The sequence below is a fragment of the Typopeltis vanoorti genome, chromosome 19 (assembly GCF_054136105.1).
Source record: "Typopeltis vanoorti isolate ZY-2024b chromosome 19, IOZ_Tvanoo_1.0, whole genome shotgun sequence".
Classification (NCBI taxonomy): domain Eukaryota; kingdom Metazoa; phylum Arthropoda; class Arachnida; order Uropygi; family Thelyphonidae; genus Typopeltis; species Typopeltis vanoorti.
This window is the reverse complement of record NC_143567.1, coordinates 12,123,204-12,150,551: the sequence shown is the minus strand read 5'-3', so window position 1 is coordinate 12,150,551 and position 27,348 is coordinate 12,123,204. Positions and strand designations below refer to the sequence as shown.

Below are 27,348 nucleotides of genomic sequence, written 5' to 3'. Positions count from 1 at the left end.
TTAAAATGAGGATATTAGGAAAGAACTTGACATTGTCAGCATCCAGGAATGCGTTAGCAGAGCTAATCTCAAGTGGTATGGTCACTTAAACAGAATGGGCGAGGAAAGATTAGCAAAACAAGTGTTCTCTGCCAGGTTGGCAGGAAAACGGCCTAGAGGAAGACCAAGATATAGGTGGATTGATACGGTATAAAGTGTCTTAGACGATAGAAATATAAGATCTGATAATGTTGGAGTCTTGACAAGTAACAGACTGATTTGGAGGTAAATTGTAGATAGGAAGTTAGTAATGATGTAAATTTTTCGTGTAGTACTATCATATCCTGTACACCCCTTGAGGGTACATGGCAGGAATTTGATGATGATGAGGGTTTAATTATAAAGGTCAATTTAGTTTTTTCTTGAAAAACTTTAGTTTTGAGAAAAAAAAGTGACAGTTATATTTGAGTGAATATGGTACATTAGTTTGAAATTATTATTTTTTATTTTGTTTCTGCTGCTTTTCTGTTATATGTATATTTGTAAAAATTTTAATGTCAGCTTGTTTTGGTTTATAACAAGTCCCAGTCAAAAAAAATTTATAAGTAGTGTAAGCTTAATAAGTAAGTATATTATGATAATAAATGAAAGAGATATTACAGTCAGTAGAGATTGTTCTCAGTATAGTTGATATGTAAGATATTTAGTTCTTTATAGTAATAAAAATTTAAAATAGCATGTCCAATTTAATTTTAAAATATTCTTCTTCTTCCCTTCAGGTATTAGCCCTAGTGGCCTGTTACGGAGCCATCTTTAGCCCTTCTAAGCTGTACCCATCCCGAGGATAAGGTGGCTAGCCCTATTCCTCCGGAGCATCCCATTTCTGTAGCTATGTATGTTCATGGGGCCAGTTTGCCTGCTTGCGGGAGGAAAAACCCTGCAGTCCATGCCCAAGACCAGCTAACTTGACTATGTCTGAGAAAGATCCTTAAGCTCCTCACGTCAACGACAGGAATCTAACCCAGGACTCCTTTCCCAGACATGTGGTTGCAAAGTGCATAACCACTCGACTAACTGTGTGGAATTTGGACATATTTTAAAATAACGTCCAAATTAAAATAACGCCGACTTGGTTGGCCAAGTGGTTAGTGTATCTGTTCTCCAGCCAAGAGGCTGCGGATTCGAATCCTGCCGTGGGCATGGATGTTTGCGATTGTCTGTGAAAATACTAGTGGTGGTGGTAGTGGACAGTTGATGGCATTTGTGTAGATGATGCAGTTTGTGGATGTGGTTGAGTGGTGGAGACAGAGAGTTGTAGAGTAGGTGCCCTCCCTCGATGAGTCTTGGACTCCCTGGAGGTGTCAAATAATAATAATAAAATAATAATAATGTTCATTTTAAGCATATTTATCTATTTATCTCAGAATTATTTATTTATTCAAATTTTTTTTTTACTTAGCAATTAGAATATCCATATCTTGGCAATGGAAATGATCAGTGGATTGAAGAAATATTTTTTCATCCAGGTGAAAATAGGACATTCTTGCTAGCTTGGATATATGCACAGTAAGCTCATTTTTCAGAATATTGAATGCTTAAGGTCACTGACCACTGTATTAGCCACCTATAAAATGGGATGTATTGACTTCTCTATGGCATAGATATGATGCAATAATTTTCTATATGAGATTTTTGAATGAAGCAGGGTTAAAAAGTGATTGAATAACTACAGAATTGCAGTATATGTGGAATGCAGTCTAAAAAAGGTCTTAAATGATATTAAGGAGATTTTCTTAATGTAATGCTTATTAAGTTATTTAAATATACATATTTTTGATTTTCAGATTTTCTTAGTATATTGAAGGGGATGATTGGAAATGTGTTTTACTACAACATGCCTTTCCTTATCTGCAAGTAAATCGTGGAAATAAGATGCAGCATAGTTAGTTCATATAAATATTTGAGAATTGTTATTATATTGTTATCACTGAGTTATTAGTTGATAGATGATCTCTTATCAGGGTTGTCTGATTACCCAACCCCTAACCTACCCAGAGCATTAATGTGTGACATGATTACAACCTTTTGTGTAAGGGATTTGCATCTAAAAAAGAAAAAAAAGAATAAATATATCCATTTAAGAGAGAGAAAGCATGACACTAAATTTTATGCTGATGGCATATGCTTAAGAAGAAAATCATCTGTTAAATTCATCTTGGGATTTATTAATGATTGTAGTTGTCATCTTCTTCCTGTCATAGTCCTAGGCCAAGTAAATTGTTGTCATCTTGTGTCATCACTATTTTATTATATATTTTTTTCAATTAATTTTATATCTATAGTAATCTTGAGTACTATCTGCTATTGTTCTCAATTTTGATGTTCTATCAATTTTTATTCATATTTATTTATATAATAATTTATTGGTTTTGTATTCAAATATTGTAACATTTCTTCATATAATATTTTATGGTGGAGTGGCGGAGACAGAGAGTTGTAGAGTAGGTGCCCTCCCTTGATGAGTCTTTAGACTCCCTGAAAGTGTTATGTAATAATAATATTAGTTTAGACCAAGATCAAATAGACAGGGTTAGATATCATAGCCTGATTCTAGTATGTTTTTATACTAGGCATGGTTTGAATATATTATGTCATTTATAAATTAAAGATACCAAGAAATTATATACTTGGCTTAAACCTTTATCCAAGTGTAAACAAAGTTTGCACCTGAAGTATTTTCAGGACTGGGACAACTTGTATAAAGAAGCTAAGACTTCACATCACTCGCCTTAGTATCCTGCAGTGCAAAGCACATCTCCTTGCGGACATGTATAATGCTATACATTATGGGAAGGGTCACTACCCAGACTGGTTTCGATCTTTATTGAGGTCTCTTCAGTGGGAGCCAGACCCAGAAGTGATACTAAGGTTGAAGTAATGCAGAAGTCATTAGTATCACCTCTGGGTCTGGCTCTCACTGAAGTGAACTCAATAAAGGTCAAAACCAGTCTGGGTAGTGACCTTTTTTGGGCATTATATATGTCTGCAAGGAGATGTGCTTTGCATTATGGGATACTAAGGCAAGTGAAGTGAAGTCTTAGCTTCTTTATACGAGTTGCCCCAGTCCTGAAAATACTTCAGGTGCAAACTTTGTATGCTTACAATAATAAATTTAGTTTAATCCTTTATCCAAGTGTGAGCAAACAAAGTTTGCGCCTGAAAGTATCTTCAGGACTGGGGTAAGGTGGTACAACACCGGGAAACTCGTTTCAAAGGTGGAGCAAGCTAACATCACTCCTATCTCAGTATCTTCCATAATGCAAAACACATCTCCTTGCGGATATGTATAATGTTATGCATTAAGGGAAGGACCACTACCCAGACTAGTTTCGACCTTTATTGAGGTCTCTTCAGTGGGAGCCATGCCCAAGCGGAGATACCAGGCAGAAACATTAGCAAGATCATCTCTACCTATAGGAGTTGCCAGACGGTGTGCCACTTTCAACATCTTTCTCTAAATCCAGAGTAATTTATTAAAAAGATGGCACACCATTTGGCAACTCCTATAGGTAGAGATGACCTTGCTAATGCTTCTGCCTGGTTTCTCCACTTGGGCGTGGCTCCCACTGAAGAGACCTTAAAAAAATGTTCGAAACTAGTCTGGGTAGTGGCCCTTCCCTTAATACATAATATTATACATATCTGCAAGGAGATGTGTTTTGCATTATGGAAGATACTGAGATAGGAGTGATGTTAGCTTGCGCTGCCTTTGCAACGAGTTGCCCGGTGTTGTACCACCTTACCCCAGTCCTGAAGATACTTTCAGGTGCAAACTTTGTTTTCTCACACTTGGATAAAGGATTAAACTAAATTTATTATAGTCTAACCAAGTGAAAAATAAACTTGTTTGCTTACACTTGGATAAAGGATTAAGCCAAGTATATCATTTCTTGGTATCTTTAATTTATAGTATTACCAAGTGAAAACTTCCAACATTATGTCATTTACTTGAATAAATTTTTGATATTTTAATGTCTGTATTGTTTTTCATCTTCATATAATAGAGGGTGGGTGCAATAATAGAACCCTGAGGAACATCTGCATTAGTAGGAAAATATGAAGAGAACACCCTCCAACATTGCTCACAGAGAGTGATCTGAAAAATAGCAGTTCATTTATAGAGGATTGAATACAGGCTATAAGATTTGCTGAGAAGCCCTCAGTGCAAACCTTACCAATTGTCTTGAAAGTGTCAAGAATGTCAGCATGGATTTCTTCAGACTTTTCCATGGCACAGTGTCACAAGTTAGTGAGGTAGGCAAAGAGATCTGTTGTGGATTTTGACTGGTGGAAACTTTATCGGTAGTCACTGATTAGTATATATTTCTCCAAGTGTTGAAAAAGTTCTTTACCGATGACCTTCTCTATTAGAGTAATCTACTGTTTATCTGAACCTTCAAAACAATGTCCTTTCAATTAACTGATCCCTGCATGTCAGCTATCTTCAGGTAGAGTATCATTCAATTAACTGACTTTTCATTTATCAGAATTCACCATTCCGATCATGGAAGAGTGGATAAACAGTAGATTACTACTTTAGACAGTGCCAAGGTAAAAATTTGATGGCAGGCAGCGTCTCTCTCTATTTTCGGAATTGGGTGAATATGGGCTTACTTTAATGGTTGAAGGGTGGATGCCAGCTGAATAGAATGCATCCTAAAGATGATAAAGAGCAGGTGTTTATTAGGACCACATCTAGTCTTGATTGCATTCCACAGTTGGTGGAATGCCATCAGGACTTAGAAGCCTTTCTGGTATCCCTGGTTGCTCAAGATTTGATTTTTCTGGCAGAAGGCTATAAGAGATATGCAGTGTTCCATGTATAGTTAGAGGTGATTTCATTGTCATCCGTGCAGGAGTTGGATGAGAAGAATAATGCTAGGTTGTCAGCTTTATCTTTAGCTGATGTTGCAATACTGCCATTTGAGTGAGGGAGAGATAGGAGCAATGGACAGAAACTGTATACAGTGGCCCTTGTAAGGGATCAGAAGGCACAGTTGCTGTTGGAGTAAGATACAGGGTTTTTGACATCTAGATTTTCAAAGTCAAATTTTAGCTTGAATGTAGCTGGAATTTTTATCTCAAGCCACTTACAATATGCTATTTTTTCCTCCTTGGACTGCCTGGGCACAGTGCTTAGAAAACCATGATTTTGATATTGGATGGGAAAATTTTGCATGGAATGAAGATCCTCATTCCAATAGAGACAATTTCTTTAATCACAACAAGTGCCTGGAGTTGGAGAGTAGAAGTCTGTAATGGAGTAGAAGATTTCGAGATTTTTCCACTTGCCAACAGATTGTAACTGAGGAGAGGGGGGTGGGGAGCATTTCACAGGAGATGAAACTTGGATGAGATTATGATTTTAATTACCAAGCGAATAACCTCAACAGTGTACCTTGAGAACTAGTTGAAAAAAGATCTAGTGTCAAGTGAGTGGAGAGACTTTTTTTTTGGTATTTTGATCAATATGTGAACAGTTTAGTTTATGTTGCTGCTCAGAGCTAATACTATAGATTCTCTACCAGCTTGGTCTGCAGAATTGAAAAAAGGAAGCCGTTTGGAGTTGTGGTAATAATCATCAAGAAAGGTAACTTCTGTGTGAATAGTTGGATTGCAGGTTAGAATGATTTTCAGAATTGGATTATCAGTATCAACAGCAGCAGCAGACAAATGATAAAATAGGGAAATCTTAAGCAGACAGTCAAAAAGCAGAAAAATTAAAAATTCAAGATTTGGCATCCTCTGGTAAGAAACATCTGACCACACAAAAGCATACTACTGTTGTGATGGAATCATATAGGGCATAGTTAGTGTCATTATATAAGAGTAGTGTTAAAATGGAATGGAAGTTTGGAGTGTTGGTTAAAGACTTTGAAAAAATGACTTATTGCCAGAATTTAGAAGTGGATAGGTATTAGTATGAAATACGGGTAACAGTGTAGTCTTATTATAGGGAAGACTATATTATAGCTATATTATATTAGTGATATATCATATTATCATATCAAAGGGTGTTAGACAGAATACTTCACATTAATAATGAAGTATGAAGCTCACAAAAGTTATGACATTAATTAGGATGGCTGGGAATCTGGTTGCATGGAGAGTGGCTGACATATCAGTATAATGTGTGGAGGATCAAATTCAAAGAAAATGAAAGTGGCTGGTGGATGTCACAAGGCTTTCTCACTGTTGTTTAATTTGTACACAAAGTTGTTATGGATTCTTTGAAAGGAGATGTACTGTTTTTTTTGATTATCCCATTCATAAAAGGTTGGTTAAGCACATTAGTGCTGCCATTAGTCACAAAGGGTTACATCATCTAGAAAAATAATTTTTCATACTGCTTCAAGTCTACAGTAAACAGCATGGGAGGTACTTTAACAATGGGTTATAAATTCTGTTTTCTAATGATGCAAAACTAGGGAAAGTTATTAGGTTGGAAATGACTGATAAATTTAGAAAAAAAGTTTTGTTACACTTCCTTTGAGCTTGATCTGATTCCTGAACTTCTCTGTACAGATTTGGATTTAATGGATTGTTAATATATGTCATTGCTAACTTTGCTTCTTCAGGACTAAGCTTGTTCATTTTAAGAAACACTTGGTAAATTTGATCTATAAGTAGATCTCAGTGTGCCAAGTTGCTTTATGTAAATCATATATTTGGAGATATGATTTGCATAAAGGTGTGTTAACTATACAGCAAATATAAGGTTTGTGTTTTAACTGGCATTGCTTGGTTTTTTTTAATCTTTTAGGACTACTGCCTATCAGAAATGTTATTCAAAATTGTGCATCATCCTGTATTACTCAATCATTTATAATATTCTTCTGTCAGGTGTAGTGAAATAAGAGCCAGTTGTGTATTTTCCAAGAATATACACCAGTTTTAAGCTTTATAGTAATTCAGGGATGAAGTTGAGTAGAACAGCCTTCCATGATTAGGATTACTATAAAGTAACAGAAATAACTGAATGAAAATATGATATCAGCTTGAATGATTTGTACTTTTAATTTTTCAATTCTTCTCCATTGTGCATTTTTGTGATTGCTCTAACATTAATAGTAATTTCCTTTTTTTTACCTAGTGTACTGTGATAAGCTGTTACTCTAATATTAATGCAAATAAAAATAACTGAGATATTTGATTTGTTCCAAATTATCCAACCCTTAAGCTCACTCACAATACTAATGTATTACAGGTGGGTAGCCTTCAGTGGTGGCTCGTGGCTTGAAATCATGGGGGTGCTGCAACTTTCGATATATACATACACACTGTAAGTACAGTGTATACATGTTTGGATAAAATATCAAAATTATGGTAAAAATTAAACATGAAACAATATTGTTTATTATCGATAAAATTATACAGTTTGGTATAATTCAAAATTACTTAAAAATAAAATATATTCTTGTTTCATTTAATGAAAAAATATTGTTTATTATCGATAAAATTATGCAGTTTAGTATAATTCAAAATTACTTAAAAATAAAATCCATTATCATAACCCCAATAGTGATCTAAAACAAAAACTATAACAAATGTTATGTCTTTAATTGTAATGTCCAAATATTAAAAGAGACGGAGTAAACATGATAAGCACTACAAACACTCTACTACTGGCGCAAACTGCATATAAACAACAGTGGAACTGCATGACGGACAGTGCCACATTATGCTAATAGCTCGCATCTCACTGTGATGTGCATATGCTTGCACGCATAGCAATATGACACTAATAAACACACTGCTGCTAGTGTCCTTCGCCCTCCTTAGCGCTACAAGATGGATTTTTATTATTTTTTATACAAAATAAGAAAATTGTATAGGATTGTTGATGATAAAGTTAAATATTACAAGCAAATATAAATAAATTAATAAATATATTTATATATAGAGAAAAATTGGGGGTGCTGCAATTCTGCAGTGCCTATTCACGAGCCGCCCCTGGTAGTCTTTGTGGATAAACCTGACAAAAACTTATCCTTATGAGGTAATCATTTGAATGAAAATGATTGATGGAGAGCATTGATGGATTCCATCTCTCAATACTATCATTTTTGACTAAACATAATATATAATATATATGTGTTGCTCCCACCTGCGACAGGTTATTTGCAAACCTATAGTATATTGTTGTACCATGGATGGGCCAAGGATTTTTTTTTTATTAGTTGTTTATATATTTTTTGTGTTCATAATTTATTTTTTACATAGTCTGGAAACCCTGCTCTAGAGACTGAACATGGAACTTTTCAAGCCTCCAATGGATGGGAGTGATGATCTCGCACCAGGCAATGAAATTCATTTATCACCACCTAAAGAAAATCACAAACATCCATGTCAACGGTGGGATTCAAACCCATAGTCTGTTGGTGGGAGAGTAGTTATGCTAACTACTCAGTCAACCAGGCTGGCACGTTGATCTATAAATTCTCATTATTGTCATCAATATGCAGATGATTTTCCATCTCGACACTGAAATTATTTCTCATCTTTTCTTGATATATATTTTCAAGGAATAAGTTTATTTTGTCGTATATACGAGTACAATGTTGTATATACTTTTTAGTGCATTAGTACTGTGGATGGAGAAATCTGAAGAGAAAAAAAAAAAATTTTGCAGATATAACTACAAAAAACGTAAGAGGGGATTGTTTCAAAAGACTGTGGCATAAAGGATGAATTAAAAGGAAAAAAAATTGTTCCGTGAGTTTGAAGTTGAATAGCTATTACATGTATGTAACAGATAATATAAGAGAGCTGGGAATTATCAATGCTAATTCTGATGTTACACATAGAATTATGTATATTCTCGTAGACAGGCTTATACGTTGGTTATGCATTATTAAAACACTTAAGGAATTGAACAACATAGTTAAGAATATAAATTAAATTATGCTTTGATAAATATTTCCGATATTTCAGCAACGTCACGTTGCCATCTTCTAAAGGAACTTACACAAAAAGGCACGTGCACGTAGGCATTACAACACAGTAACTGAGAATGAAGAGATGAAGCTATTGTTCTCCTAAAAGTCCTGATGGTGCCCTCTAACGGGCTAAGTAGGTGTTCTTGGCCGTTGGGCTGATAGTCTGCTGATGTAAGCCTCCCAAATTTGGGGCAGTCGCATACAACCAAATTTGTTGAGGTTTGGAGAGTTTCTTAGAGCTGAGGCTGATTCCATAAATAGTCTTTCGAATTTGTATTTGCTACGGTGTTTGCTACAAATTCAAACGATTGTTTATGGAATCAGCCTCAGCCCTAAGAAACTCTCTAAATCTCAACAAATTTGGTTGTGTGCGACTGCCCCAAATTTGGGAGGCTTACATCAGCAGACCGTCAGCCCAACGGCCAAGAACACCTACTTAGCCCGCTAGAGGGCACCATCAGGACTTTTAGGAGAACAATAGCTTCATCTCTTCATTCTCAGTTACTGTGTTGTAATGCCTACGTGCACGTGCCTTTTTGTGTAAATTCCTTTAGAAGATGGCAACGTGACGTTGCTGAAATATCGGAAATATTTATTAAAGTATAATTTAATTTATATTCTTAACTACGTTGTTCAATTCCTTAAGTGTTTTAATAAAGAATTATGTATAGGAAATGGTAAGCAGTAAAAACTGAATATCTGGGAGAAAGAGTAGAGTGAATTGGTGAGTGAGTGATTGATTGTTGACTTAAATGTACTCATTTGAGCATAGTTTACCATTTTTAAGGCTTTTCAAAGGCAAAAACATCTTGAGTGTACAAGATAACCCAACTTTTTGAATTCTAAGAAAAGATATTTGTAATATATATGCCAAGAAAAATTGGAGGTCAGAATTATTCCAGGAAGAGAAAATATCTTGTCCAGAGGTTTGGCATGTTGTCAAAAATAAGACTGAAAGAAAAAATTTTGCTAGACTTAAGACAGGATTGAGTTTTACTACCATTGAAATTAACAAGGTTATTAGTAGCAGCGAGATTATTTGCTAGCTAACCTGGAAGCCTCCTGAAGTATTAGCAAGACAAATTATGCAAAATACTGCTTGCCCATCCTCCCACAAAAAAAGTACTCACCCAACATCTTTTCATGTCCCAATAAGTCAACAGGATTTTCATAATGTCATGCTGCTGTATTGTTGTCTGGAGAACATTTCCTCTGTGTGAGAACTATTCCAAGAGGAACTCCATAAATAATAAGAATGAAAGGAACAGTAAAAACAACATTGATTTTTTGGAAAATATATTTTGTTACTAGAATGGCCCTTTTATATTATGTATATTCTTCTATGTTTTCTTCAAGTCATAAAAAAAAAGCTTTTGTTTAGAAAGTTATTTTTTATTAAATAAAAAATTATTCTATTTGGTCCAATCTGCAGCTACTCGTAACTGGTAAAATCTACTTGCCATGCACGATCATATTTGTCGAGCACTGACCATTAAGTTTGGTCCAGTATTATAATTAGCAGCTGGTTTGTGGTGCAATAAAGCTGTACCCTCAAGAAAAAAAAATTCTCTCAATAATGTCTGGTGTAACTATGAAAACATCATTCATATTGCATCATCGTCATCAAATTCCTGCCATGTCAAGGGGTGTGCAGGATATGATTGTACTACATGAAAAATTTACATTATTACCAACTTCCTATCTACAATTTTCCTCCAGATCAGTCTGTTACTTGTCAAGACTCCAATATTATCAGATCTTATATTTCTGTCATCTAAGGCAGTGCTTCCCAAACTTCTGGATGTCAGGGTCCCCTTTGCAAAAATTAAAATATTTCACGGCCCCCCTCGAAAAAAAATCGTAATAGAGAGATATATTATTATAATATTTATTGTATTTATATTCAATACAAAACATACACAGCGAATATTGCAAAAATCAAATGCATATATTACATTTTTTGCCTCTTACCGTGAAGACGGTAAGAGGCAAAAATTATTCTTAATTATTCTTAATTATTCTTATTCTGAAGACGATACGGGCTGTTCTGGTAAAATATGAAATACTGTCATTTTTTTTTAGTCTGTTTCTGCGTCTTCTGCTCGCAGAAAGAAAATGTTCGCGGGATTTTTTTTTTATTTTTTTTATCAGCCACTTATCCATCTCAGGGTTAAATTTTTTAACGTAGAATAGATCAAATAATATCACCACTTACCGATACTGGCACACCACAGACTGATAACATGAAAATTAGTGAATATTACCTGAATAAGGGATCCCCGGACCAGGAACATTTTTCTCTTTTGTGACTTTTCTCCCTTTATGGTAATTAAGCCTAACGTGAAACAGACAGCAAAGGCAGGTTATTAAAACGTGCATATGATTGGTGCAGTATTAACAAACGATCGCGCAACCGAAAGATAAAAGCATGGCTGGCAATTGAGTTGAAATGCTAACTCTCTTCAATCGAATTCCATATGTGAAACTGCCATAACATTCATTATATATATATATATTACTTAGTTTTAACACTTTTACGAATTTTAACACGTTCGGTTGAATTTTATTGCTGCCTTGGGAAATCGAACTCACACACATCTAATTAATAACAATAGTTTTTAGTTAGATACTGTGTTTGCCCATGCAACATATGGTTTTGTTTCAGTCTATACAGCATAGTTTCTGTATGAGGGGACATGTGATTTATTAATTAGTGTTTTTATCCCAGTTGTCTCTAATTGCACTATTTGTTGAGAAATATATTACACAGACTTCTCATACCTTATTCACTGGCATAATAAAAGTACTTGTTTTTATTGCCTTTGCAGTATAGTGACTATTAGGGAGGGGTGTTGTTTACCAATGCAAGCGAGTTACTATCTCTCCACATGAACTTGTTTAAACTTTTTTTTATGTGTGAAGTATATGCGAAACTTTTATTGGTAACAGAAAACTATCTCGGATGACAGTGATAATATAAAACGAGTTTTGATATGTGTATAAAGTCAATATCAACAGTCCCTGATTACGAACGCGTGATGAAAGGGACAGGAAGATTTGGAGCTTCCCTGGAGAGCATTCGAAGTAAATTCAATTAACCACTGCTTTGAAATGAAACATATGAATAAGCAATATTTACTAATGTTCATTAAGTGCAGAAATACGCAGGAAGCAAAGTTTGTGAACCAACACCAATGTGTGAATTTTTCCATTAAAATATAAAAAAATAACAAAAAAGAAATAATAAATAATAAAAGTTGAATACGTTTCTTTTAAAATAAAAAAAATCTACTTAGTCTTAAAACATTTTAAATTTGTTTTCATTATATCACGGCCCCCAAGGGGGCCGTGGCTCACAGTTTGGGAAGCGCTGATCTAAGGCACTTTGTACCTTATCAAAGTGCCTTTGTACCTTACCTATATCTTGGTCTTCCTCTGGGTGGTTTTCCTGTCAACCTGGCAGAGAACACTTGTTTTGCCAATCTTTACTCGCCCATTCTGTTTAAATGACCATACCACCTGAGATTAGCTCTGCTAATGCGTTCCTGGATGCTGACAATGTCAAGTTCTTTCCTAATATCCTCATTTTTAATATGATATTGCCATTGATGCCATCTGTTCACGCCTTTAATCTTTCTCAGGACTCTCATATCTGCGGTCTCTAGTCTTTGGTCAAGTGTTTTACTTCTGACCCAGCTCTCAGATCCATAAGCTAAAACTGGTTTGAACACTGTCTTGTATACAGCTAATTTAGTGTTCTGGCTAATTTCTCTCTTATTCCATATGAATTTATTCAATTGACTTCCTACTATACCAGCTTTATTGATTCTGTCGTCTATTTCCATATTTAATTTACCATCTTCGGTAAAAATCGTGCCTAAGTAGCTGAAATGTTTTACTTGTTCCACAGGTTCTCCGTTCACAATGCAGTTGACATTTGCAACGATTCTGCCTATTTTCATTGTCTTTGTCTTTTTATTGTTGACCTTCATACCATATCTATTACACTGTCTTATTATTCAATTTAGTCAAGATATCTTGCAGACTCGTAATGGATTTATTGATAAGTATAACATCACCCGCATAAAGCAAAGAGCTGACATTAACATCTCCAATTTTGATATCATGCTTAATAACACTTTCCTTCATAATGTGATCAATATAGATAATGAATAACAGAGGGGATAATGTACATCCTTGTCTGACACCAGATTTAACATTAAACCATCTTCCTGTACTTCCTTCAATTCTAAACTGCTGACTTACAACTCAAATAAAGACTAAGTATTGCTTGATATAATGCTCCATTGATACCATATAACTGTAGCGTATTGAATAGCTTCTCTCTTGGCACCTTATCATATGCCTTTTCCAGATCTACAAAATTCAAATACAGATCTTTGTTATATTCCCATGGTTTCTCCACTATTTGTCGTGTTGTAAAGTGAAGATCTGATCCTGACAGCCTCTATTTGGCCTGAATCCATCTTGTTCTTCACCAAGCTTTTCTTCTACAATTCTTCTCAACCGTTTCTCAAGTATACTTGCATATATCTTACCAGGAACACTCTGTAGGGAAATACCTCTGTAATTCTCGCATTCAGTTTTATTTCCCTTTTTATATATGGGTACTTTGAGAGCTCTACTCCAATCATCGGGAATTCGTCCTTCTGTCCATTCCTTCTGAACTGTGCATTGCAGCCACTGCAAGACTTTTATACCACTATACTTCAACATTTCTGGTCAAATATCATCTACTCCTGCTGCCTTTCCACATTTTAAGCCTTTGATGGCTTTTTCTACTTCAAGTATGGATATGTATTCCTGACTGGCCTGTTGAGTGTTTTTTACCACTGTGCTATCACTGCTTGTTTCATTTTGCAATTTCTCGAAGTAATTACTACATACTTCAAGGAAAGCTTTTTCTCCCATTTTCATGTTACCTTTATCATCTCTAACTCCTTTTACAGTACTCTTTCCTCCATTTCTAAGCTTCTTCAATAACCTCCAAAATATTTTGCCACCTTCTTGATATTTATTTTCTATGTTCTTGCCAAAGTCCTTCCATGACTTTTGTTTAGCTAGTTTTACACAGTGTTTAGCTTTCTTATATTTGTCTCTGGATTCTCTAAGAGCAAAAGCTGACTGACTTACAGGAACTTTCAATATTCTTTCTTTTTTTTCATTCACTGCCTCTTTAACTTTAGCCACGAAGGTGAACTATACTAAAACAGAATTAGCGGCAATTAAATCATTAAAAGCCAAACAAAACATAATAATAACGAAAGCTGATAAAGTCAGTGCCACTGTTGTCCTTGACAGGTCAACATACATACTGCAAATGAACCAACTAGTAACCGATAACAACACATATAAAATAGTAAATTATAACCCAACAAAAAGGATAAAGGACAAAACAGAAAAACTACTAAAGTCCGTCACTTCCTGGCCACCAGACACAGTTAAAAAACTCAAATCCCACTATGCCCGCCCCCCCAGAATATATGGGGTTCCGAAAATACACAAACAAAATGTGCCCCTTCGACCAATAGTAGAAGGAATAGACAGTCCCAATTACCACCTAAGTTGGTAGGTCATTCCCCCTCCTACATAAAAAACACACAACACTTTATAAACAAAATCAAAAACATAACACTCGACAAAGACGACTTATTAGTCAGTTTTGACGTTTCTGCCCTTTTCACTAATGTCCCCATCAATGAGACAATTCTCCTACTACAGACCAAATTTCTGCCCAACATTGCGGCCCTCTTTGCCCATGTACTAAAGTCCGGTTACTTCGTGTGGCAAAACAAATTCTACCTACCAATGGAAGGTACAGCCACGGGCTCACCATTATCTCCCCCCCCCCCCCCCCCAGTCACGAATTTCTACATGGAAACCTTTGAACAAAGGGCTCTTGATTCCGCCATGCTTCGACCGACAATCTGACTCAGATACGTTGACGACGTGTTCGCGATCTGGCCGCACGGGCGACAAATGCTAAACACATTCCTCAGCCACCTAAACAAACAACACGAACGCATACAATTTACCATCGAAATCGAAAACCAAAATTCGCTCCCGTTCCTAGACACGCTAGTTACACGTCTTCCTTCAGGCAGTCTATCCTTCACGGTCTACCGAAAACCGACACACACGGGCTAATACATACATGCGAATTCATACCACCACCCAGCACAAAAATATGGAGTCATAAACACCCTTAAAAACAGAGCCACAACTATTTGCTCTAACCAGCAAGCCCTGAAACAAGAACTAAAAATCATTAGTGACACATTCATAAACAATGGCTATAACAAAAATACTGTCAATAAAATACTCTATAAAACCACAACAAAAACGAATCTAGATTACAGTAAAACCATAGCCATCCCATACATTAAAGGGTTATCAGAAAAAATCAACAGAATCCTACAACATTATAACCTCAATGCTACCTTTAAACCACCCACTAAACTTAAAACCATATTCAGCTCCTCTAAGGATCCTCTCCTCCCATTAGCACATCCTGGAGTCTATTGCATCCGCTGCACCTGTAACTTACCGTACATTGGTGAAACAGGATGGACAATCCCTATACGCAAGAAAGAACACATTAGACACATTAAATATAACCATTATGGTGAAGCAGGCCTCTCAGACCATGCACTTAACACCTTACACCAAATCAACTGGAAAAGCACCTGCTCCTTACACCGCACAAAAACATGGTACGAAAGAAAATTTAAAGAATCCTGTTAAATCCTGATAAACCACCCAAATATCAACAATAAAGATGGGATGAAAATTCCAAGGATCTGGATTGCACACATTCAGCCAACCTAATATGAAAGATTCAACATAAGTCAGGACTCTAGCCAATCCGCTAGTATTAGAAACCATTCCACTCCAACTGGCTGGAATGATGTTAATATATGTATATAGTAGACAACGTAAATAATAGGACTCTAGCGTTGATGTATAATTTTTTTTTTTTTTTTTTTTTTCACCAGAGGTCAGGCCAACAATTGTGGTAGCGGTTAGTCAGTGCCTTTAACGAACCAGTATGATTGTAGTATAGCTTGTTACTTGTGTATATTTGTACACTCCAGAAGATGACCTTGACATAAAGGTCGAATTGTAAAACTCTCATTTTTTCTTCAATAATCTTTGTGTATTTTAGTCTACAGTTCACATCTGAGAGCTGCTCAACTTTTATTTGCTTTAAAACTTTCTTACATTTTATTCTTTTCAGTATTCGTTATTTGATATTCTTTTCATATTGCATGCTAGAGGAAATGCGGAAATTATGCACACCTCAATCTCAATCTGTTAGTTCACTCTTAGTTTCTGCTGGTCAGTGACTGTTGGTTGTAAATATACATTATAGTCTACTAACAGGTACACCAAAGTGAAAATGTAAGCAGAGGATTTAGCGTTGCTACAGCCAAAATTTAAAATTCAGTATAGTTCATCTTCGTGGCTAAAGTTAAAGAGGCAGTGAATGAAAAAAAAGAAAGAATATTGAAAGTTCCTGTAAGTCAGTCAGCTTTTGCTCTTAGAGAATCCAGAGAAAAATGTAAGAAAGCAAAGCATTGTGTAAAACTAGCTAAACAAAAGTCATAGGAAGACTTTGGTAAGAACAATTAGATATCTGGAGTAATTACTTTAAAAGATTGCTAAATGAAACAAGCAGCGTCAGTATGATGGTAGAAAACTCCAAAAAGGAATACATACCCATACTTGAAGTAGAAAAAGTAATTAAACTATGGAAAGGCAGCTGAACTAGATGAAATTCATCCAGAATTTCATCTAGTTCAGAGCTCTTGTAGTATCCATCTATAAAAAGGGAAATAAAACTGAACATGAAAATTAGATTTATTTTCCTAAAGTGATTAGGAAAATAAATCTAATTTATATAAGTATACTTTAGAAACAGTTAAGAAAAATTGTGGAAGTGAAACTTGGTGAAGAACAAGCTGGATTCAGGCCAAATAGTTCATCAGGATCAGATTTTCACTTTAAGACAAATAGTTCATAAATTTTGGAAATATAGCAGGTATTTAGGTTTTATTGATCTGGAAAAGGCATATGACTGAGTGCCAAGAGGAAAGCTCTTCAAAATGCTACAGTTATATGGTGTAAATGGGACATTATATCAAGTAATACATAGTTTCTATTTAAGCTATAAGTCAGCAGTTAGACTCGGAGGAGGTACAGGAAGATGAAGTAAAATTAGGTGTGCGACAAGGGTGCACATTATCTCCATGTTATTCATTATATGGATCACATTATGAAGGAATGTGGTATTAAATCTGATATCAAATCAGATTTAGTCAGGGAATCTGCAAGATTCCCTGACTAAATTGAATAACTGTTGTAAAAAATTTGGTATGAAAATTAGCAAAAAAAAAGACAGACAATGAAAATAGGCAGAAACATTGAAAATCAGCTGTATCTGAATGACGAACCTATAGAACGAGTAAAACATTTCAGCTATTTTTAATGAAGATGGTAAATTAAATATGGAACTAGATAATAGAATTAGTAAAGCTGGTATGGTAGGAAGCCAGCTGAATACATTTATATGGAATAAGAAAGAAATTAGTCAAAAAACTAAATTGGCTGTATACAAGATGGTTTTTCAAACTGATTTTAACTTATGGATCTGAGAGCTGGGTTAGAAATAAAACATTTGATCAAAGACTGGAGTTCTTTGATATGGTTCTGAGAATTAGTGGCATGAACAGATGGCATCAATAGCAGTATCACGTTAAAAATGAGGATGTTAGGAAAGACCTTGACATTGTCAGCATCTGGGAATGCATTAGCAGAGCTGATCTCAGGTAGTATGGTCACTTAAACAGAATGTAGAGAAAAAATTAGCAAAACAAGTGCTCTTTGGGTTGGCAGGGAAAAGACCAAGATGTAGATGATTGATAAAGTAAAAAGTGCCTTAAAAGACAGAAATATAAGATCTGATAATATTGGAATCTTGACAGATAAGTGGTTAATTTGGAGGAAAACTGCTGATATTGAAAGTTATAATGGTGTAAATTTTTCATTTAGTACTATCATAATTATCCTGTACACCCCTGAACATGCATACCCAGAATTGGATGATGATGAGCCACTAGTTTTTTAGTCTGAGCAAAACTAGTCAGTCATAAGTTTCAAAAATAACTAGAAATATCCTTGTCTATTCGTTAGTGTTTTTTAGTCATTCAAACCTTACTTGAGGTAAAAACTATCAGATACCTAAAATGTAGAAAAACATCTAATTAAATGATATTCAAATTGAAATGTTCATATGTGGAGATATAAAATTTTTACTGTTGCTGCACCACTATATAATTCAGAAAGCACAATTCAAAGGTAGAATTTCAGATTTTTGGAGTAGAGGTTTCATAGTACAGGTATCCCTCGGTTAATGCGGTTAATTAATCCCTCGATATTACTGCATATATCAAAATCACGTTAATCAAATCTAATAATCAATGGAAAAATTATAATTCGTCCATGATCGATTACTATATTAATAATTCGTTTTCTATGGTACTCTTTTAGGAAAGATAAAAAATGAAGGCCAAGTAAATGTTAAATAAATACTTGTACCTACATTAGTTACTGCATTTTTTTTATCAAAAAAAAAAAAAAAAGATATCAAGAGTAGTTTGAACAGTTTTGGATTTTTTTTTTTTTTCTTATAGGCATAAATTCTACAATAACAAGCAAAATGACTCTCCAGACCTCGGCAAACAAGCAATAAAACATAAAGAAAAAAACACTGCAAATATAATACATGATGGTACAAATTAAGTGGATATTGATTCCAACATTATTTCATAGCCGAATATAGAAACTACAACAGTTTTGTGCCGAATGTATAGAAACTAAAAGTTTCGGTGGATGCAAGCATAAGCAGCCTTATGGGTGACTCGTAGTAAAGGTGGAGTAAGCTCCAGATCACTTTCCTTAGTATTTTTCATAATGTAAAACACATCTCCTAGAGGACATGTATGATAAATAAGCCTTTGGCTCTCTATTTCAGTAATACATGATGGTTTATTTATTTTCAGTTACAATCTAGAAATTATTGAACCAAGAATAAAAAAACAACAACTAAACTATACTATACTGTAATAAATTTAGTTTAATCTTTTATCCAAGTGTGAGCAAACAAAGTTTGCACCTGAAAGTATCTTTAGGACTGGGGTAAGGTGGTACAACACCGGGCAACTTGTTTCAAAGATGGAGCAAGCTAACATCACTCCTATCTCAGTATCTCCCATAATGCAAAATACATCTCCTTGCGGATATGTATAATGTTATGCATTAAGGGAAGGGCCACTACCCAGACTAGTTTTGACCTTTATTGAGGTCTCTTCAGTGGGAGCCAGGCCCAAGTGGAGATACCAGGCAGAAGCATTAGCAAGGTCATCTCTACCTATAGGAGTAATTTAATAAAAAGGTGCCAACTTTTTATTAAATTACTCTGGATTTCGAGAAAGAATTAAAGGATTAAACTAAATTTATTATAGTCTAACCAAGTGAAAAATAAACTTTCAACATCTTTCTCGAAATCCAGAGTAATTTAATAAAACGGTGACACACCATTTGGCAACTCCTATAGGTAGAGATGACCTTGCTAATGCTTCTGCCTGGTATCTCCACTTGGGCCTGGCTCCCACTGAAGAGACCTCAATAAAGGTCGAAACCTGTATGGGTAGTGGCCCTTCCCTTAATGCATAACATTATAAATATCTGCAAGGAGATGTGTTTTGCATTATGGGAGATACTGAGATAGGAATGATGTTAGCTTGCTCCACCTTTGCAACGAGTTGCCTGGTGTTGTACCACCTTACCGCAGTTCTGAAGATACTTTCAGGCACAAACTTTGTTTGCTCACACTTGGATAAAGGATTAAACTAAATTTATTATAGTCTAACCAAGTGAAAAATAAACTTTCAACATGCTATACTGATATCGGAGGTCGAGGTATCTCTCAGACACAATTGACTGTCAAATATCACAAACCTTTACATAACGTGTTAAACTAAACTGACAGCAAAAACAGTGTGCAATATCACTCGTAACATATGAATGCACAGCTACTCATGACCTCCAAGCTATATACTGAAGTGCGTAAGAATATTTATATTAAACATTTTGCATGTATCTGTCAGATCAGCTGCGAGCTCCGCAGGGTTAAAGGCACGTTAATCAAAACTCTTTTCGCATATATCAAGGGATTGCCGCGATTAGTTTTGCAGCATTAATCAAATCCCACATTAAGCAAAATCGCGTTAAGCAAGGGATACCTGTACTCATCTATAAAAATGGAAATATAACTATTATTATTACACCCTCCATGGAGTTGGCAGACTCATCGTGGGAGGTTCATTCAACTGACAACATATTTATCATATAGAATCTTAAAATCAACACTCCTTGCATTAACAATACATTCTAGTAATGTGTTCCATTCACAGACAATTCTCCATGTAAAAAAAATATACTCCTCACCACACCTCTTCACCACCCTTTTAATAATTTCCAGAGATGACCTCTGGTTCTTCCCCTCCAAACCTTCTACTCTTTTTATAATTCCCTCTGGATTAATCTGATCAAATCCTCTCACTAACTTAAATGTCTCTATCATATCACCTGTCTTCTTGTTATCCACCAAACTCTGCAATCCACATGTCTTCAACCTCTCTCTCTCTATAGCTAGCATTTTAAAGTCCTGATATTGTCTTAGTCACTTGCCTTTGGAACCTCTCCAATGTCTCCACATCACATTGAAAACCAGGTGACCAGATCTGAGTACAATAGTCCAAGAGTGGCCTGACCAGTGGTGCAACCACTTCCTTATCCCTACATGTTAGAGTACTTATCCCAGCAGCAATATGATGTGCAACTTTTGCAACACTAGTAGGGCTCCATCGATATAGTACACAGTCTTATATTTCTGCACTCCAAAATGCAACACCTTGCACTTATTGATATTAAAACTATAACTCTACCCTTTTGTCCAAGTAAAAAGTTTATTCAAATCTTCCTGAAGAGAATTAACATCAACAGTGCCACTTATAATTCTTCCCAACTTTGCATCATCATCAAACAACTGAAGATCCCCAGTCAGTCCACATGATATGTTGTTTAAAGCAAGTTGAACAGCAGGGCCCAAGAACAGAATCCTCAGGCATACCACTGGTTACCCTCCTTTTTTGAGACACTGCTCTATCATACACAACCTGCTGGTATTGTTAAGAGAGTCAATCTCTGATCCATCTGACCAGTATACTATCTATTCTCATCCTCTGCAGCTTGTACACCAACTTATCATGTAGTAATCTATCAAATGTTTCTGCAAAGTCCAAGAATATCACTGTATATGATTCTTCTTTATCTAACACAGTAGTTACCTTATCATAAAATGCAAGTAAATTACTAAAACAGCACATTCTTAAGAATACGTGGTGATGTGTCACCATTCCCACAGCCTTATTAATATCTAACCCAACCAACCAACCTGTGATTCTTTCAATTCTAGTTCTCCTAATACTTTCCTCTCTTCTATATATTTCACGACATCATTTACACCAGAATGATATACATTGATAAAGTGCTCATTTACAAATCCATGCTGACCATCATAAAGAATTCTATGTCCATCAACCCAATCCTGTATTGTGTTCCTTACCAATCTCTCCAACACTTTGACGACAACCTCAGTTATACAGACTGGCCTATAGTTGGAGACTTCTGCTTAGAACCATACTTGTGGAAAGGTATTTTGCTTTCTCTCCACTCCTTAGGAACTCTACCCGCTGCAAGACTTTCATTAAATAACCAGGTCAAGGGCATACCTATTCGGGTGCACATTCCTTAAGAATACGTGGTGATATGTCATCCATTCCCACAGCCTTATTAACATTTAACCCAACCAATATCTGATACACCTCTGATTCTTTCACTTCCAATTCTCCTAATAATTGCCTCTCTTCTATATATTTCACAACATTTACACCAGTATGATATACGCTGATAAAGTGTTCGTTCAATAATTCCACTATATCCTTTGCAGATGAGTCTGCTGCTATGACTATCCACCAGTGTTAATCTGCCTAATTATTCTTCCTCTTGCTTGCCATGTAGCAGAAAAATTCCCTTGCGTTAACCTTGGCCTGATCAGCCAATCTCCTCTCATATTGCACCCTTCTTTTCTTTACCATGCTTTTCATTTTTCTAGCCTGCTCTTTATACTCTTCATGGATCCAATCACCACCAACTGTGTTGTACTTTCTCCTTCATAACATTTCTAGCACAGTTTGCTTGATTTCACTGTTCATCCATTTTTCTTACTCTACTTGCTTAACCCTCGGTATCCAGTCATACATTGCTTTTGTCAAATATTGCCTTGTGAGTTTCCATACATTGCCAACATCTTTTCTGCTCAGCTCATCTACCCAACGTACTGATGCTAGCTGACTACAGCACTTCCTATAATCACCTGCTTTATACTTCCACATGTATCCATTTTTGGCAGTAACCTTTTGTTGTTTCATTATTTCCCAAACAAGTACCTCATGATCACTCTCGCCAACTGGCAGCAGTATCAACACTTCATTAACAACTACATCTTGTGAAGTTATCACCAAATCCAAAACATTAAAGCCTCTAGTTGCTTCAATCACATGCTGCTTAAGATATTTCTAAGAAATTCCACAAACTCGCTCTCCTTGTTCCCATACACTATCTCCTCCTTCCAGTCTATATCTGCAGTTAGTCTCCCATCAGGATTGCCTTCTTTTTGCATTCCCAACTAATTTGCCTAGACATTTCACAATCGGTATTCTGCATTCCTGGCCTATAACAGCATCCTATCAGATATACTAACCTGTTTATTTCAACTTCGCATCACACAGATTCAAAATCTGTGCATGCACTATCAAATTCCACACTTTGCGGACAAAATTCCTCTACAGTCATTAACAGCACCTCCACCCCTTCCTCTTTTCATATTTCTATCCTTCTGGAAAATTATATCCTTCTATTTCTATTCCTGACATGACATCCTCCTCAGACAACCAAGTTTAACTTATTCCAATTATCTTTGGGCATACCGACTCAACCAATGCAACAAACTCAGCTCTTTTGTTTCGAATACTCCTTACATTTGTGTATAAACATAACAATCCCTGTATGTTTGAGGCCATTCTACCAGCACCAACATTCTCTATTCTAGCTGCTATACCACACAAATCTCTGTAGACTTAAATAGTTTGGACAAACTGTTTAAGTTTGTCCAAACTAATAAGAACAGCTAATATCTGCCTAGAAAAAAAATAGAAAATATGTCCATCTACACTACAGCCATTTCAGGGGCAGTAGACACTATGGATAGAGAACACTGGATCCATTGGTTTGAAACCTCCCTCTTATACAGTAACAGATACAAATTAGAGAGACTGTTCCTGAAAACTATGATTTGATTTAATTTCTTAGAGTACTAAAATAAAAGAAAAAAAGAGCCAAAAGGCTTCTTAGAGCACTACAGAATTCTTCATCTCTAAACAAATTTGATGCATCACACAAAATGATCACACTTGATCACACTTGATGATCTTCCAACAAAAATGTTGGAAGATCATCAAGATTTCACCATTATACCCATAGAGGGGTGCCAGTTAGAACTCTGACCACTCCTGTTTCTCTAATTCTGATTCTGATTTCCATTCTTACCTGTCTGAACCTCACCTTTCCATCATTTTGTGCTGCTGTAATCACATCTTCAACCTCATATCCACCTTCCTCCTGCCATAGAGTCTGTTGATTTGTGCTATCCTGCTTCACAAGTGGACTCTGATCATTTACTACATTAACTTCTTGACTCTGTGCCGTCTCAGAAAACAATAGACTTTCTAAATGCCCAATACCAAACCCATTCAAATGTAATCCATCAGCTGTAAAGCATTTCAACTTCCTTTCAAATTCACTCCACAGATTTACAAATTGTGAATCTCCTTTGCCTCACACAACTCAGCCATCTTACTATTTCTTATCTCTACTGTCCTTCTCAATTCACTGTTGTCATATCTGGGCAACATGCCTACGACTTTCCCAACAACACTGTTCTTCTTTACCTGCTGCAACAACTTCCTCAAGTTTCTATCAACATTCTTTTTCTCCCCAACTAAGTCATTTGTGCTCATGACTACCACTAATTTTGACACCCAGTATTTCCTTTTCTGCAACGCATCAGTTATTTGCTTCATTGTTCCACCAGGAGAGCATGTTTTGTGCACTTTATTAGTAATCACACCTTTAATGATAGTCCCTATACAATGATATACGACTATCATTGAATGGGGATATCTTCATAGTTAATATCTTCATAACATTAACTTCCTCCTTCTCATTATCATCAGCCAATCTCTCATTTTAATATCCTCTTCCAGATGTTTAATTTCACTTTTCATTTTCAAATTTTATTATGCCATATCATATAAATGGCACATTATATCAAGCAGTACACTGTCTATACTCAAGTTCTAAGTTTGTAATTAAAATTGAAGGAGATACAAGACGACTGTTTGTAAAATCAGGTTTAAGACTATGCACAATCTCTTCAGTACAAGTCTTCAGGATTCTTTGACTGAATTGAATAACTGCTTTAAATACTAACAAATATGGTATGAAAATCAGCAATAAAAAGAGAAGAGGCAGGGACATGGAAAATATCAACTGCATCATTAACCTACATAACAAATAATATGTCAGCTATTAGGTACAGTTTTTAGTGAAGATAGCAAATTAAACTTGGACATAGGCAACAGAACAAGCAAAATTGGTATGGTTGGGAAGTCAGGTGAATAAATTTTTGTGGAATATGATAGAAATTTACCAAAACACTAAACTAGCAGCATACAAGATGGTGTTCAAACCTATTTTAACTTATAGATCTGAGAATATTTGGTTTAGAAATAATAATAGGTCAAAGACTAGAGACTATAGATATAAAAGTTCTGTGAAGAATTAGAGGAATTATCAGATGACATAAATGGCAGCAGCATATTCAAAATAAACATAATAGGAACTTTGCATTACAGTATTTAGGGAAAGGATGAGCAGAGCTAATCTAAGGTGGTATGGTTGCTTAAACAGGATCAGAGAGGAAGGGTCAGCAAAACTGGCATTTGATGCCAAGATATCAATAAAAAAGATTCAGAGGAAAACCAAGATCTTGGTGACTTGATACAGTTAAATGCTGTATTAACCATAAGGTCTGGCACTATTGGAATTTTGACAAAATAACAAATTCATTTGGGTAGTTGATTAATAATAATGTAAACTTTATCATATAGTACTAATATAAAAACTTTTTAACATTCCTTGAGTGTACTAATATAAAAACTTTTTAACATTCCTTGAGTATATATATCAGGAATTTTATGATAGTGAGCAATAACACATGAATATGCAGTTGTTCTCACATAGAAAATCACTCTGCAAAGTGGAGTGCAAATTTCCATGAATGAAAAATGTCATTGGTAATATGTTAATATTACTGATTACATGAAGATAATTCTGGGAATCACAATTGCATGCACATGGAGAAAGGCAGTAATCCATGGCAGAAGACTGTACATCTTTAATTGACAAGCACTTTGCCAAAAGGTTTGTAACTTCACTGTATATGATCTAATAAGAGAGGCCAGCAAGGAGATGACTCTTGTGCATCTTTCTAAAAAAAATAAAAAAGCCTGCAAGCTTTTTTTAATGTATATTTTTTAGATATATCTATTTTCATTAGTCCGATGTTAATTCTGTTCTAATGATTTGCATAGTTTCTTCTAGCTTGATATCATTTGCTATATTCTTATCCATCATACATTGTTGTTCATATAGTGCTGGGGATGACTGATGTTTGGGTCAGAATACTGAATAGAAATTGATAGTTTTCTTTAAAAGGGTAGTTAATTTTATAGATATTAACGAGGGTTACACACTGTTTAATGAAGGAAAGAACATGTTTAAGACCTCTCTATTTAGTTTATCGATATTGCAAAGCAACTTTTAAGTTTGCAATATATTTTCTGTTAAAATTCACATACAGTTGATTTGATGTGCAAAACTGGCATGTGGCAAATCTGTCTCCTATAAGGAGAATAATTCCTCAAAGATGCAGTGGAAAGGAATTTCCATCTCACATGTTATAAATCCACTGAAATTACAATTTGTCCCACTGGAATTTTAATATTTCTTAAGATTAATATTGATGGAAATTGTTGATTGTTCCAAGATGGTGGGTAGGAACCACATAAAAAACAGTAATAAAATAAATGAATAATTAAAATGCAGATAGAACTTTATTCAATATTTGAGATCAGTAAATAGTTTTGAATTTTCTTTGTTTGTTTTCTTTTGGGTCAAAGCTGTATAACTGAGAGGAGACCTCCACATAGCCTTTAAAGGAATGCGGAGAACCGACAAGGGCTTCTGACCTAATGTCCAATCCTCACCTTCTCGTGGTGCACCCTGTTGGGTATCTACTTTGATACTGAACGAACGAGGATGGGCTGGCAATTTGGGACTTAGCCAACCAAATTGTATTCTTATTGGTTAAACCAAAATAAAAAATGATGGTACGACATGACAAAATTTCATGCCGGCTGGGGCGACGCCCGGTTAAACAAGGCCCCCGTTGTTTTCGCCAGGGAACCAGGGCGACCAGCGAAAAGTCAGCTACTGGAACAAATCTGAAAACAAACCCCGATTCAACATCAACAGAGTTAAAGATCGGTACTATCAACGTAAGAAGCCTGAATGGCAAAGAAATGGAGCTAGCTGAGGAATTAGATAAGTACCAGATCGACAATAATAGGGGTGACTGAAACAAAAAAGACCAAAACTGGTGAGATCTTTCTGAACAATAAATACAAAATGTCATATTCAGGCAATGACAATCAAGGAAAAGAAGGAGTAGCCATAGTATTCAACACAAAATACGAGGCTAATCTTCTTGAATGGCAGTCAGTCTCAAGTAGAGTAATGTGGGCAAATATGAGAATGGGGAACTGGACAATGAGACTTATTTGTGCCTATGGTCCCACAGAAGGTTCTACTAAAGTAGAAGTGGAGGAATTTTTTGACGCTTTAGAAAAAGCAACTGACACAATGAAAAAGGAAAAGTTGGTCCTTGTTGGGGATCTAAATAGCAGAGTAGGAAATGATTGTGAGACATAAAATATTTTGGGAAAATTTGGAGAAAAGAGCAAAGATAATAATAGCAAATAGCTGTTGGATTTCTGCTCAGGACATGGACTGGTTATTACTAACACCATGTTCCAACATAAAAATG

At 35.5% G+C, this 27,348-nt stretch overlaps 1 protein-coding gene across 5 annotated transcripts in view; it reads left to right on the top strand.

Moving 5' to 3' along the window:
* Positions 1-27,348, top strand: part of LOC150095856 (uncharacterized) — a 163,934-nt gene that overhangs the window by 39,747 nt on the left and 96,839 nt on the right. For 4 of the 5 annotated variants that reach the window (XR_016549944.1, XR_016549943.1, XM_090409299.1 and 1 more), the window contains exons 2-3: positions 1,439-1,545; positions 7,247-7,321. Coding sequence is in view for 3 of the 5 variants with exons in the window: in XM_090409299.1 (XP_090265425.1) it covers positions 1,439-1,545; positions 7,247-7,321 (182 nt within the window). In the remaining 2 variants the exon portion in view is untranslated. The remainder of the gene's footprint in view (positions 1-1,438; positions 1,546-7,246; positions 7,322-27,348) is intronic. The other variant, XM_090409300.1, reaches the window with a different exon arrangement.